This window comes from Ovis canadensis, chromosome 2 (genome assembly GCF_042477335.2).
Source record: "Ovis canadensis isolate MfBH-ARS-UI-01 breed Bighorn chromosome 2, ARS-UI_OviCan_v2, whole genome shotgun sequence".
In the NCBI taxonomy this organism is placed as follows: domain Eukaryota; kingdom Metazoa; phylum Chordata; class Mammalia; order Artiodactyla; family Bovidae; genus Ovis; species Ovis canadensis.
Window position 1 is genome coordinate 145540106 of NC_091246.1, and position 16084 is coordinate 145556189.

The 16084-nt window shown below is 39.0% G+C and overlaps 1 protein-coding gene across 1 annotated transcript in view; it reads left to right on the plus strand.

Moving 5' to 3' along the window:
• The window catches only part of LRP2 (LDL receptor related protein 2), a 182435-nt gene that overhangs the window by 76030 nt on the left and 90321 nt on the right, over positions 1-16084 (plus strand). Inside the window, exons 17-26 of the mRNA XM_069577240.1 lie at positions 2430-2622; positions 4148-4273; positions 5314-5444; positions 7618-7752; positions 8122-8403; positions 9350-9592; positions 10648-10767; positions 11370-11486; positions 13454-13831; positions 14974-15222. Of these exons, the coding sequence (XP_069433341.1) occupies positions 2430-2622; positions 4148-4273; positions 5314-5444; positions 7618-7752; positions 8122-8403; positions 9350-9592; positions 10648-10767; positions 11370-11486; positions 13454-13831; positions 14974-15222 (1974 nt within the window). The remainder of the gene's footprint in view (positions 1-2429; positions 2623-4147; positions 4274-5313; positions 5445-7617; positions 7753-8121; positions 8404-9349; positions 9593-10647; positions 10768-11369; positions 11487-13453; positions 13832-14973; positions 15223-16084) is intronic.

A 16084-nucleotide genomic window follows, 5' to 3' on the forward strand; every position in this document is an offset into this window, starting at 1 on the left:
CTTTTCTAAAACCACCTTGAACTTCTGGAAGTTCATGGTTCACATATTGCTGAAGCCTGGCTTGGAGAATTGTAAGCATTACTTTACTAGCATGTGAGATGAGTGCAATTTTGCAGCAGTTTGAGCATTCTTTGGCATTGCCTTTCTTTGGGATTGGAATGAAAACTGACCTTTTCCAGTCTTGTGGCCACTGCCTAGTTTTCCAACTTTGCTGGCATATTGAGTGCAGCACTTTCACAGCATCATCGTGCAGTATTTGAAATAGCTCAACTGAATTCCATCACCTCCGCTAGTTTTGTTTTTTTTTTATCTGTCCTGTATGCAATTGTGATCTCTAGTGTTCAACATGGGTCCTCTCTTCTAATTGTGCGTTTTCTTCCACATAATTCTGCACCTTCTGTGTCTTTCATTACCATCTAATGTATTACGTATAAATTAGTGTAGGGAAACATATGATAGGCCATTTCCTGAATGCTTTTCCTCCTAACCTGTAGAATGAAGGGAAAGGTCAGAGAAGGATTCTTGCAGAAAGTGCTAAAACTCTCAAACCAAGCCCACATTCTGGTGTTCACATCCATTGCACCAATTGCCTCTTGGATACTTCACCTGGATATCCCACAGACCACCTGAAAACCAATGTGTCTAAATATTCACCATTCTTCCTCCTCCCCAGACCTCTTGCCCCAAGGGAAAGGTGTTACCTCTTACCTGCTGCCCCACCCTCCCCAAATCTGGTGGTCACCCACACTTCTTCCTTTCGTTTAGCCTCTATCATTAGCTTGTTAACCTCTAGCCATGCTTCTGAACATGTGGAATCCTCAGGGTCTCTCCTTCCCACTTCCACATCTTTTCTACAGCCCTTCATTCACCACTTCCTTTGGGAAACCTCTCCATAGGACTTCGCTGGTGGTCCAGTGGTTAAGGCTTTGCTTCCACTTCATGGGGCATTGGTTAAATCCGTGGTTAGGGAATTATGATCCTGCATGCCATGTGGTGGGGTCAAGATAAGTAAATAAATAAGAACAAAACATCGCTCTACACCTATTGTCATTGTGCAGTTGCTAAGTCGTGTCTGACTCTTTGCAGCCCCATGGATTGCAGCACACCAGGCTTCCCTTTCTTTCACCATCTCCTGGAGTTTGCTCATATTCATGTCAGTGATGCTGGTTAACCATCTCATCCTCCTGTACTTCCTGCCATAATTTCTGTACTATCCTGTGCATACCTCTATCACAGCAGCCAATATTCTTCTATTGCTTTCCCTCTTGCCCTAATTGCCTCCCCTCACCTCTCCTACTTCATTATAGATATCTTGAAGACAGTGTCCACATTTCTGTCAATTTTATATGACTCAGTTTCCACATGTGGAAAGTAGAGATAATAGTAATTCCTGCTCTTGAGCTGTTGTGAGGATGGATGAATTCATGTAAAGTACTTGGGCTCCTTTCAGGCTCATGAAGTGAAGTGAAGTGAAGTCGCTCAGTTGTGCCTGACTCTTTGTGACCCCATGGATTGTAGCCTACCAGGCTCCTCCATCCATGGGAATGTCCAGGCAAGAATACTGAAGTGGGTTGTCATTTCCTTCTCTAGGAGATCTTCCTGACCCGGGATTGAACCCTGGTCTCCCGCATTGTAGGCAGACTCTTTACTGTCTGAGCCATCAGGGAAGTGGTGGCTCATAGTAAGTGCTCAGTATAACCTGCTGTTAGTAATACTATTAGCAGTATCATGTTTCCTCAATGTCTAGTATGGTGTCTAGCACACAGAGGACTTAATTAGTGGAAAAAAGACTAGACTTGTTCCATCAAAAGAAAGAGGTGTGATTGTTTACTCTGATTCACTTTTTTTTTTTTTTAAAAGAAAAAGGAGGGGGAAAGGCATAAAAATTCACAAAGGAAAAAGTGGTCTTTGTTTCTCCTCATACCCAGTTCTGATTTCCTTTCTGGCTGCTGGGCTTTCCCAAACTTGGCAACTTTGTGGCTATGAAAGGATTGTTGATGAGAAGGTTGGGCGGGAATGCCTCACAGATACCCCCAGTCGTACCTGGCAGTGTCAGCTTATCAGTGCTGTCTGTGGGTGGTGGTTGTGAGTATGTGAACTCAGGTATCTCTTCTTCAGATGTTCTGTACTGAGAAATTTTTTCTGAAAGGTTGAACAAGGGAGTAAATCCAGGCCATACCACTGCTGGTTCTGTTTAACAGAATCATATCTATTCTTCGAGATCCAGACGTTTGGAGATGAGTAGATTCTAGGTTTATCTCATGTGTTGCTTTGCAGTTTACACTTGCTTTTTTTTTTTTTTTTAAAGAATTTCATGTTACTGAAATATTCTTTGCATGCTCACACAAAGTTTAAATATGCAGTGATAGGAAAATGTATATCATATAAAATATGCTTACTTTAAACCATGTCCATATTTTAATTTACAGGAAGAGAAATTATCACAGCTAACAGGGTGCCAGGTGTTCAAAGTTTGAGTTTTGATTGGATTTCGAGGAATCTCTATTGGACAGATTCTTCTTATAGGAGTGTCAGTGTCATAAAGCTAGCTGATAAATCAAGACGTACAATCATCCAGAATTTAAATAACCCACGGTCAATCGTAGTTCATCCTACTGCTGGGTAAGCATGTTCATGTTTTCTTAAGAAAACAAGTGATGCCATAGGTATTTGACAAATTTAGTAAATACAAGATTGAACCATGTAAATTGAAATCACCTTAGATTGTATCCTTTTAGCATATGCTGAAATTATCACTTTACCTCCTTTCAAACACTTTCTCCTAAGTTTTGGCTTTCCCAGCCTTCCCCGAACTGTGTTTTTTTCATAGTCACATAGGACCAAACAGTGAGTCACAGATTCTGTGAAGAAGGAATGAATATGCAGCAGAATTATCAGGAAAGGCTCAAATTCCTTCCCAGCTTTAATGCATTGATGCAAAGCTTACCAAAGCTTTCTAAATCGTTCAGTAGTTTTCAGAACGAAAAGTCTTTCAGACCACGAAGTGTTTAACCACTGCATTGTTGATGGAGTCAGGCAAGAAAAGACAGAGCATTTCACATCATCCCTTCTCGTTCTTACCTTTTTTATTTAAATATGTGTGATAGTTTGATAGAGTACCATAAAGTCTAAAGCCAGGTAGTTATGTTTTAATAGAGTAATAAAAAAGTGATAACTGGTAACTTACTAAAGCCTGATTGAGGGTACATAGCAAACATTTTACATAGTGCATAATCTCATCTAATCCAAAAGCTGGTTTGTGAGTGAGTATATACAAGACCTGTTTTGGACCTCAGAGAGATAAAGTAACTTGCTAAAGGACCCACAGCTATTAAGCAACAGTTAGTATTAAAATTCCAGACCTATCTGACTGCAAAGCCTGTGTGTCTAACATATTTTAAAACTGACGATGGTATTGATAAGAAGTTTTATTGCCCGATAGAGAGTTAAATGTTGATTTTCTAGTGAATTTATCTTAAGCTAAGTCTTTGGCAGTGGGTTTTAAAAAGGCGTTAAATTCCTTTCCTAATCAGTCATTCATTTAAAACAATATGAAGTCACATTTCAGAAAGTTACCTTTTGGAAAAGACTCATTTTAGTTCTTAAGGCTCACATGAAACAGAAGAGCTTTCCTCCCCTATACTTATATTTTTGCTACCCTTCGAAATTAAAAAAAAAAGGCATAAAAAAGATGTCTTGGGTAAGACATCTTGGGTACATTGATTTGGGTGCGTTTTTAATCAGGAATGAAATGCTTTGCTGCAAATTCCTTGTGGAAGATGATTGAAGAGTCATCTAGTGGATCCTGGATGTTTAATCTAGAAAGAAAGCGAGAGAATATAAAATCTGTTTTTGCTTTTGTTTTGCTCATCGTTTATCTTATTTCAAGGACATTTGGTATTAATAATCTGAATTGTGTCTTTTTAAAGAACCTACTTGGTGACAATAGTCCTGAAGTCTATCACAATGGTTCTCTGCCCTGGATGCTCATTTTAATGCTATTTGTATTTTCTCTATATTTTTTTTATATAAACCCTACAGAAAACTAGTTTGCAGCAATTCTCTGGAGAATCTGTGTTTGTGTTAGATCTAAGTTATGTAGTTTGTGTCAATGTTAACATCTTTGATTTATTAACTCCTTTTCTAGGTATATATTCTTCTCGGTTTGGTACCGTCCTGCTAAAATCCTGAGAGCATGGGCTGATGGATCTAACATTTTACCTATAGTAAACACTACTCTTGGGTGGCCCAGTGGGCTGTCCATTGATTGGAGGTAAGTAGGAATCATCCCAAATTGCTGCTAAGGGAGACATATTGTAGTTGGCCAGCTTCTGCTGGGATGAAAATGTATGCATTAAAATGAATATTCTGAAAATTGTTAGATGAAGCAGAATAGGGCAAGACTCAGGGAAATAGAAGGAGGATTTGATGAAGTACTGGTCATGTGTAATTTTTACAGGGGCCATCTTGAGGATAGGAAATCTTTGGTGTCAACAAATATATATCTGCCTGTATGTACTATGGAAGGATTTTTAGAATATCAGATTTTAAATTTTAAGATATTGATCTGTCAAGGAATATAGGAAAAGGTGGAGAAGGAAATGGCAACCCACTCCAGTGTTCTTGCCTGGAGAATCCCAGGGACGGGGGAGCCTGGTGGGCTGCTGTCTATGGGGTCGCACAGAGTCGGACACGACTGAAGCGACTTAGCAGCAGCAGCAGCAACAGGGTAAACGAGCTTAGATATGTCAAATACAAAAGCAGTTCATAGGAGAAAAAATAGGAAGAGATGTGTTTAACCTTTCAAACATAAGTCACTAACAGTATTTTTCCTAAATGTGAATTTAATAAGGCAAAAACTAAAATTCTTAACTTGAAGATAACATTTCAGGTTTTTGAAATCATTTGAAAATCACTTCATGAAAGTTGCTTTGTTTTTCTGGGGAGCATAAGACTATTAAACTTTGCTTAATGAATGAATTGCTGTTGTTTAGTTGCTAAGTCGTGTATGACTCTTCTGCGACCCCATGGACTGTCCAGCTCTTAGTCTTGTCCAACTCTTTCCACCCCATGGACTGTAGCCCACCAGGTTCCTCTGTCCGTGGGATTTCCCAGGCAAGAATACTGGCCTGGGTTGCCATTTCCTTCTTCAGGGAGTCTTCCTGACCCAGGGATCGAACCCATGTCTCCTGCAATGTAGACGGATTCTTTACTGCTATTCCACCAGGGAAGCCCTTGATTTGAATGCCCTTAGTATAAGGTGTGCTTTTTTAGTTTCTGAATAACCAATAACCAAGTATTTTGTTATTCTAGTTCTTCACGATTGTACTGGATAGATGCCTTTTTTGATAAAATTGAGCACAGTACCTTTGATGGTTCAGACAGAAAAGCCCTGACCAATATACCTCAGTTGACAAATCCATTTGGACTTGCTGTCTCTCAAGGTATGTTTTGAAGCAAAAGTGTTTTATTTATACTGTGCAAGCTGTATAAAACTCATCCTCATTTGGCAATCTCATAATTCCAGAAAAACTGGTCACTTATGAAATGGTGCTGTTATGTCTAAATAAAACATTTGGTTTGTTGATGAAATATTAATTTTTTTCTGTTTGAGACATTTTAATATAACAGTGCATCTGTTTTCTTTCTCCCGTCTCCCCTCTTGTGAGTATAGGCATGTTCTTGTAGGTTCAGTTGCTGGGAATAAGAATCTAGCTTGGCACCACGAAACAGGTGGTTTGCTTATTCTTGATAGTAGAGGTTCTGTGAATGATTGTGTAGCATGTGCCAGGCCAAGAGAGTGGAGAAACTAAAATCTACCCTGGTTCTGCTTGACAAACCATAATTAATCTAGTTAGAGAGGTGCCATTTTGTGATCCACCAAAGCCCCTACACTTAGGCTAGTTGTGTCTCAGGTTGAGACTTCCTGCATGCGTGCTAAGTCACTCAGTTTGACTCAGAAAGTATCTGACTCTTTGCGACTCTATGGACTATAGCCCTCCAGGCTCCTCTGTCCATGGAATTCTCCAGGGAAGAATACAGGAGTGGTTGCCATGCCCTCCGCCCAGGGGATCTTCCCGACCCAGGGATTGAACCCACGTCTCCTGCATTGCAGGTGAATTCTTTTCCATTGAGCCACCAGGGAAGTCCTGAAATTTTGTACTGTGAATAACTGTCATACTGCTTTTAAAAAAAAAGTGGACATTGACTAAAATTCAAAGACTTTCTCATACACATGTAGTATGGAATGAATAACTAGTAAATATATTCCATATTCCCCCCTGTTTTCTGTGGAGGAGTGCATGTTATTTTAAAATATTTTAAGTGCTCTTGTGAGATTTTTGAGTCAGTTATAAATATGCAGCCCCCCTCTCCCCAGCCTGTGCATTCTTTTCCCCTTTCTACTAATGCTGTCCGACACATCCTATTTGTTCTCACATAGGAACAGTATAAACATGTTAAATTTTCTCTGCTGTTTGCTGGAATATTTTGCAATTAAATGAAAATGCAGTTTTTATTTAATTGCTGGTTTGCAGTTTGATTGCCAGTTAGGCTAAATATGATTTAGTGAGTCCAATGACTGATTAGTCATTGATTAGACCATAGATAAGGAAAACTGATTTTATGATAAAATTTGTGACATCTTAGTCATTTTCTGGTGAGTTGGAATTTTTAGTTGGTTATTGCTTTTTCCGTTGGAAAACTCTATTGAAATATGCATTTATTTCCCTGCTTTAGTATCTTAGGTAAAAAGAACACAATTGAATTTTTGATGTTTAAAATCTTGTATGGCCTCTTCCATTTTCAGCTTTGTGGAGCATTATTGTCTTTTAAGGTATAGGAACACTTATGTGGATAAAATTTTATTAACCCCTAAACATGCACTAACATTTCCTTCTTGAACTATGTCTATGCTTTGCCTTCTCAAAGCTCATTTTGAAATTTGAGAGTCAAATTAAAAAAAAAAATGTTCTCATTAAACATGGGATATAAAATGTTTGACCTGTAAGAGAACTTAGAGATGAATTTTACTAGAAACATGAGCCCCCACACAGTGAAGATCACTCAGCAGTTTAGTGCTCAAGCTAGGATAAGAACTCAGTCTCCTGAGGCATCATCTCATATTGTATAAAAGAATCCTGAGATTAAAAAAATTTTTACCCATAGAAGTCTAAGCCCAATTACTATTAAGTACCATCACAATATTCCATATTCCAATATTCTTCCCTGAATCTGAACACTCCTATTATTAAAAATATAGGCTTCTTCTAGGTAAAATCTCTCTCAGAGATCTACACTAGCAACTCTTTCTACTGTTTTTATTCCCTAGCACTCTGGTGTCAGCAAGTATTCTTCCAACTCTATTGTTTTATTAAAGGTCCTTAGCTTCAGAGGCTCAAAAGTCAACAAATAAATTTTTTCTTTAAGAAAAAAAAAAATATATAAAAGCTTCTAAAGAGTCATTTCTAGAATTGCAAGTTATGGAAAACAGAAACATAGTTATTTAAACAGATACTTATGAAAGAAGCTTCCCACATTTAGAAGAAGCATTACAAACATATTGCATTTTCCCAGGTGAGCTGTGGCAAATAAACTTATCACCATATTTCTTCTTAGACTATATATATGTTACTGATTGGAGACGTGGTATTATTCGATTCGGGAAATACAATACTGGACAATCGGTTATTCTCCGAAGTGGTGTTGGTTCTGTAATGCGTGTGAAAGTATATGATTCTAGAGTCCAGACAGGTGAGTAATGTTGCCAGGTTGTTTTGTATGGATGTATTTAATACGATGGCTCCTTTTACCTTTAAATACTTCTTATTTACTATAACTCCTGATAGTTTTATCTTCCTGTCACTGAGATAATTTTAATGTGTGAGAATTTCTATTCAACTCTACTAACTTTAAGCATATGGGAGGAAAAACACATTTCAGCACTTCTCTGTATTTAAATTGAATGTGTCATTTGGCGTGTTCCTTTCCAAGAAGAAGTCAGTTTCTAATATTGGGTCTGACAAGTATTCTTTTCCATTCATTTTTCATCACAAACCAAACCTGTGATCAACCTAAAAGGAATGCGCTTAACTCCCCTGTTTGGGGGCATTGCTTTTTCAGGGTCTAATGCCTGTAACCGACCCACCAATCCAAATGGCGACTGCAGCCACTTCTGCTTCCCAGTGCCAAGTTCCCAGCGGGTGTGTGGTTGCCCCTACGGAATGAGTCTGGCTTCTGACCATTTGACATGTGTGGAGAATGCCTCCCAAGAGCCGCCGGTGGAGCAGTGTGGCCCTCTTTCCTTCTCCTGTCACAATGGCAGATGCGTGCCCCTTCGGTATCGCTGTGATGGATTTGATGACTGTCTTGATAACAGTGATGAGGTTCAATGTACCACATCTAGTAAGTAGCTTATACATTAGTGATACGTCCTATGATCTATATGGAGAGAGGTGTGCTTTAAAAAAAAGGCTTAGGTTATCTCTATAGGAAAAAAGGAATATGTACTCTAAAGGGTTTTAGAAAGCTAGACGATGAATATTATGCATAGATAATGTTACAGATGATTTCTAGCATTATTTGGACTATCCTCAATAAAATTTTTTTCTGACATTGGATGGATATGCAGAATCACTGCATCTTGGCCTCTCCTACCCCAAATAAATGGGATCTAATCTATAGTACTGGAGAGAATGGTATCATGGAATAAATGTTTGCAAAAATGGCTTTTGAAAATCTCATGTACTGTATTCCTTTTTCCTCCTGTAGGTGTAAAATGGATTATGGGTGAAATGGTGATTTTAACCTTTATAATCTTTTGATGGTAATCCAATTTATAATAAATACTATTGTGATCTCAGAAATTCCTATCAAGGAGACATTAATAGAAATGACATTTGAAAATAAAAGTGCTCGTTTGTACACTTTTGAAATTTCTAAAGGTTTATTTTGTTTTGTTTTATTTTGCGCTTTTCTTTTTTAAAAGTGCAGATTTTTACATAAATGTTTTATCAATTTCAAATGAGCCATATGATGAGAGGAAGCATAGCTTAGAAGCAAAGGATGGGCCTTACAGTCGTGACAACTAGCGTTTTGGTCTTGGGCAGATGCCTAAGCCTCTCAAAGCCTCAATTTCCTCATCTGTAAAAATGCAGATAATTATATGTACCTGGCAGTATCCTTGTGAAGATTCAGAGAAAAAAGAAATATGTAAATAATAGTTGCCAAATAAACATCAGCAAATGATGATGACTTTCACATTTTGTATAATGCTCCCATTGAAAGGTAAGATCTCATTTAAAAGGCTGTAAAAACCAATGTCTTTACGACCAATTTGTTTCTATTGTAGATGCTACCTGTTCACCTTTAGCATTTGAGTGTAAACGCGAAGGACACTGCATTCCCTCAATATGGCGATGTGATGGAGAGAATGACTGTCTGGATGGCAGCGATGAGCAGAACTGCCCCACTCGAGCACCCACTTCCTGCCGTGCTAATCAATTCACCTGTGACAATAACTTCTGTATCCCAAGGAGCTGGGTCTGTGACACAGATAATGATTGTAGGGATGGATCAGATGAAAAGTCATGCAGTAAGTTTTGAACTGATTTCTCTTGGCTGGTCAGCCTATTAAATAGATTTGAACCATGAGTAGGCCTTGAGTACTTTCCTTGAATGCTCATATAATTTTCATTGTATCTTAGCCACTTCTGTTCCATCTGCCAACCAGTGTATTAATAGGCTGTAAAAGCAAAGACATGGGAAGTCTTGCTAAATATTTTCTATGGAAGTAAAACAAGGACTGTCTTTGATATCTAACTAATATCCCGATGGAAACTGGAAAATAAAAATCCCACAACCAACTGTTCAGATATTTAAAACAATTCCACTTTCTAAATCATATAAACACACCCAGATGTTTAGCTACTGGTTTTTCTTGTCATTTATACAGGCAAAAAGACAATAGAATAAAAAGGCAAAGAACATTTCAATTTCATTAAATCTTACCCACCTGCACAGAGAGGGTACAGAGGTCCCTGGACTAAGTTCTGTTTTGGTTGCATGATTTGGCTAGTCCCTTTTTTGCAGGACTAGATAAGCTTTAAGATCCCCTCTAGCTTTCACATTCTGTGAGACTATATTATGATTCCTATTTTGGGTCGTGGAGGCAGCCCGTCTGACCCTTAAGGCTATGTCTCTTCAGCCAGCTAGGGTCCTGGTTTTGAGGATAGTTCTGCTTAGACTTTGGATTAAATTCAGTTGTCATGATCCAGTTAAATCCAGTTATCATGTGGACCATGCTCCATGACCACAGGCCATCCTGTCTTGTGGGCTGGATTTCGTTGCTTAGCTGTGCAGAAGAGTCTTGGACTTCATAGTATTCATGAGGTGTAGTCCAAAGCAAGGCCATGATGCTTATCTTCTACATATGGTCTGTTTTTCAAAGTATCCTCACAGTTTCTGACTCTGACCTATATTATTTCTGTTCCTCTCTCCAAGAACACGATCTGCCTGACGTGCAGGAATTTTGAGCACACATACAACTGAGATAATTTATGTATTTCCTAAGCATTGTACAGTTTGGCTCTGGTACACATTGGACAAGAAATAAACTATTAACTTGGTTTTGTTTTTGGATGACATTAGATTATACACAGACATGTTCACCTACTCAGTTTCAATGCCCTGGTCACCGATGTATTGCCCTATCTTTTGTCTGTGATGGGACCAAGGACTGTGCTGATGGGTCTGATGAGATTGGTTGTAGTAAGTACACTGTTTTACTTTTTTAATTAATTAACTAATTGCTTAATTAATCCACTGAGGTTATAAGTCCATAACTGATTTATACGTTTCAGGTGTACAACATACTAATTAACATTCAAAGATTAAATTCATTTATAATTGTAAAATATCAGCTATATTCCCTTTGTTGTTTAATATATTCCTGTAGCTTATCCCTATCTTGCCCCTGTCTCCTTCCTTCTGCCCACTGTTAACCACTTGCTTGTTTTCTATGTCTGTGAGTCTGTTTCTTTTTGGTTATTTTCATTAGTTTGTTTTAGTTTTTAGATTCCACATATAAGTGGCATTATATGGTATTTGTCTTTTTCTTAATGACTAAGTCCATCCACGTTGTTGCAGATGGCAAAATTTCATTCTTTTCTATGGCTGAGTGGTGCTCCATTGTGTGTGTAAATATATATATCTCACATTTTCTTTATCTATTCCTCTGTTTATAGACAAATAAGCTGCTTACCTATCTTGGCTATTGTAATAATGGTTTATTTTTATTCATGATGTTTAGAAAAATTTTGATGTTCAGTTGTTCCTTGGGTTAATTTCTAATATTTTTCTCTCATTTTCAGTAATTAACTGCACTGCTTCTCAATTCACATGTGTTAGTAATGGTCAGTGTATTAGCAAGACATATCGTTGTGATGGTGTTTTTGACTGCGATGACCACTCGGATGAGACAGATTGTCGTAAGTACCGTATACCTAGCATGTTTCAGGTGACAGGGTCATTTCTTATTTACCAGGATTGCTCTTACCACAGATTTTCTCTTAGATAAGCTAGAGGGAAGGCAGCCTAATTAACAAAACATTGTCCAAGGACCACAGTATTGATTGTATAAGAAAATCAAATCAACATTACCAAATAGGGATAAATTGTGAATCAAGTAGTTGTAAATGGGCACTTTTCCGTATTACCTGGGGCATTCAAAATTAGTGGGTTTCAATGAGGTTTGCCATATATAAAGATATTTTAATGGTTTCTTTTAATCTCAATAGGGAGGTCACATCAAGCAAATCATTTGTTTAGTGTCTGCTAACATGTTTTCTGTGGTCTTTGTTCTGGGAGTCTGATAGAAAGTAAGAAACAAAGCAAGGCAGATAATTATAAGGGCTTTGTAGAAATGATACAGATACAATTCAATGAAGGTTCCGAGAAAAGACATTTTTTGAGGGTTCAAGGAGGACTTCATGGACTATAAATCTGATGGACCTTATAAACTTCACAGGCTGTAGACCTAATAATGGAAAGGATTTGTTATTGCCATTTTTATATTAAACAAGGTGAGGTGGATCATAAAAAGTAGGTTTCTATCAATTCTCCTCCCTAATCAGAAAACAGGGTTTCCCTGATGGCTCAGTGGTACAGAATCCACCTGCCAATGCAGGAGATGAGGGTTTGATCCCTAGGTCCAGAAGATCCCCGGAGAAGGAAATGGCAACCCACTCCACTATTCTTGTCTAGAGAATCCTGTGGACCATGGAGCCTGGTGGGTTATAGTCCCTGGGGTCGTAAAGAACCCAGGACACGACTGAGCGACTATAACAACAATCAGAAAAGCATGGTTTAAATCTATGGATAAAAGAAAATATAAATGCTTACATACTTAATAAGTGTGTGCAATGCCCAGAAATTCTTAATCACCGAAGTTTCTGTTTCACATTGAAAGCATGGAATTCTTCTCAGATGATCTGAGGTTGAAGTGCCATTGCCTCTAGCTTTCTATTACTTTACAAGGTCCCTGGGAGAGAGTTTGGGTTTACTCCTGTGAGATAGGCAAGCATTCAATAAGAACTGCTTGATGAATAGTGGAAAGTTTGCAAAGAATGGAAGATTTACAGTTATCTTGGCTTCATCATCATCAGTTCAGTCACTCAGTCATGTTCGACTCTTTGTGACCACATGAACTGCAGCACACCAGGCCTCCTTGTCCATCATCAACTCCCGGCTGCTGCTGCTGCTGCTAAGTCGCTTCAGTCATGTCCGACTCTGTGCGACCCCATATAGACGGCAGCCCACCAGGTTCCCCCATCCCTGGGATTCTCCAGGCAAGAACACTGGAGTGGGTTGCCATTTCCTTCTTCAATGCGTGAAAGTGAAAAGTGAAAGTGAAGTCGCTTAGTCATGTCCGACTTTTTGCAACTCCGTGGACTGCAGCCTACCAGGCTCCTCCATCCATGGGATTTTCCAGGCAAGAGTACTGGAGTGGGTTGCCATTTCCTTCTCCAATTTGCATGTTACTCCAGGTATTTCTTGACTTTCTACTTGGCTTCATTTAGTATAATTCATGTGAGGGAAAGTGATAACATCCAAATATATGAGATACATGAATTCCATGTCACCATAGCTGTTTAACCTCTATTAAATTCTCTGATGATTTTTTATTATTTAATCCAAAGTTAGAAACACAGGAAATATAATTTTCTTTTGACTCAAGGACTTCTATCCATTGTACATCCGTTTTTTTGTTATCAGATCCATTAATCAGATCAGACAGAGAAGACAACCATATATTTAGATGTTAATATTACATTTGTCATAATCGTTATTAGAAACTCACCATTGATCCAAAGTGATTTCTTCTGAACCTAGGAGTTATGTAAAAGGGATTATGGATCGCATTCACAAACGCATTTTCCCCATGCTGTTCTCTTAGCAACCAGGCCTCCTGGTATGTGCCACCAAGATGAATTCCAGTGCCAAGAAGATGGGATCTGCATTCCGAAGACCTGGGAGTGTGATGGACATGAGGACTGCCTCCAGGGATCTGATGAGCACAATGGCTGTCCCCCCAAAACCTGCCATCCATCTCATTTCGTCTGTCAAAATGGAAACTGCATCTATAGAAGTTGGCTCTGTGATGGGGACAATGATTGCGGAGACATGAGCGATGAGAAGGACTGCCCTACTCAACCCTTTCAGTGTCCCAGTTGGCAGTGGCAATGCCCCGGCCATAGCATCTGTGTGAATCTGAGTGCAGTGTGTGATGGTGTCCCTGACTGCCCCAGTGGGACAGATGAGTCCCCACTTTGCAGTAAGTCTCCTGACCACAGTTTGCTGGCCATGAACTCATCCTGAGCAGTGGCCAGCTGTGTGTCATCATTGTCACAATCACCATGTAGTTCTTGAGGAAGGAATCTCAGTTCTCTGAATTTCAACCTGTGTAGGGATAGCCCTCATGGAATTCAAATAAATCATCACTGGATAGTATTTCTCATTTAATCCTTTGCACCCAGTTCTGTGTCCTTACTTCATTAGATCATCAAATTAAATTTGGTTCTGTTGGGTAATGCACTCATAAGTTTTTCTAACTTTCATATTTCCTAATTTCAATCAGAACTTGCCACAAAACAAATAAAGTCCAGGGATTTGTGTTTGCTGTGATTAAAATCCTGTGATTGGCATATCATCCTAATTACTGTCCTTTCTTTCTTTGCTCTTTAATCAATGCTCACTCTCAGATGAACCCCAGCCAGGTATGACTGCAAAGTGTTTTAGATTCTTATGATTTTATTTGCATTGCGTTTGTGCTGAAAATATCCTAATCATTTTGACTTACTTCCCCTTCTGGTACACATTTCATACCATGACTCTTATGTAAGAGTACACATGGCAGTAGAGGGTATTTGCATCTACAGGCAGATAACTATCTTGGGTGCCTTGGGCATAGTCATTTCAGCCCTGAAAGTGAGGATGATGGTATGTTAGTGTATCTATGCCCTCCTTTCAGTTGTCTTTCCCCTTTGTAAACCTTTTAACTCTGTTCTTCAATGTCAAAGTCTTATCTTCCATATCTGTGTAGGTAGAAGAATGACAGAAAACAAATGGGAAGTAATTTAGGTCTCTTTGCGTGCTTTACCAATGACAGTTATTTTCTTTATGTTTAGTTTATATTTCCTCCACGTTTCTCTCATTGCACTAAATGGAGTTTTATTAGAAGGTTGTAGTGAAGAAAGTGGTCCAAGTCCAGTGGATGTGAAAGATGGTAAATCCTTAAGCAAGTCAGAGCACTGGACATCGTATGGACCTCATCCATGTGGATTCTGCTCATAGCTCATGCTTGGGTATTGTGTTGAGGGTGATGTGAGACTGTATGACATGTAATATAACAGAGTGAACCAAAGAAGCAAAGATTCCTGACTTTTCCCCTTTGTGATTTCTTTTTCTTTATTCTAGACCAGAATAGCTGCTCAGATTCCAATGGTGGTTGTACTCACCAGTGTATTCAAGGGCCTTATGGGGCCCAATGCCAGTGTCCATTGGGATACCTGCTTGGCAATGACTCTAAGACCTGCGAAGACATAGATGAATGTCGTACTCCAGGCTTTTGTAGCCAGTACTGTTACAACATGAGAGGTTCTTTCCGGTGCTGGTGTGATTCAGAATACAGGCTAGACGCTGATCAGAGGACTTGTAAAGTTACAGGTAATGAAAGTGAACTAACTCCAGTTAATTTAACAGGCATACTCCAGACACCATCTTTGTATAATGCCTAATGAATTAAATTCAACCAGTATTAATTCTGGGCTTCCCAGAGGGTGCAGTGGTAAAGAATCTGCCTGCCAATGCAGGTAGATGTAAGAAACGCAGGTTCAATACCTGACTCAGGAAGATCCCCTGGAATTGGAAATGGCAACCCACTACAGTATTCTTGCCTGGCAAATTCCATGGACAGAGGAGCCTGACGGGCTACAGTCCATGGGGTGGCAAAGAGTTGGACACGACTGAGCACAGCACACACATAGTATTAATTCAGTTTCTGTGACATGAAAGTGTTTGTACTATGTGTTAGGGTATTGATGTGGCTGCTTTAAATGTGACCAAATAAATAATACTAAAACCAAAGAGGCAGTTTCTTATCTTCAGGTAGGAGTCTGGAGGGTAGAGGGTTCGGGGGTAAAAACTGGTGTACCTTCCATCCAGGAATCCAGTGATCTTGCTCCGGAGTTTGCCAGCTCCCAGGAAGTATGAAAGGGGTGAGCAGCTTCCTTTTGATACCAGGAATTTGACACATCATTTGTGTTTGCATTTTATTGATGGAAATTTAGTCATATATTCTCTCCAAATTGAAATGGAAATGGAGAAACACCTCTAACTCTTAGATCCTGTGCTTTGCTAAAACAGCGTAATTTATTACTAAAAAGGAAGAAGAGAGAGGACATGGGAATGATTAGAAGTCTCTGCCACAGCTGAATGCAGAGTACAAAATAAGCAAGTACAAAAGTAACTATAGTAACAGGAAGAATGCAAGAATAGTTCACTCCAGGTTGATAGATAAACACTGAAG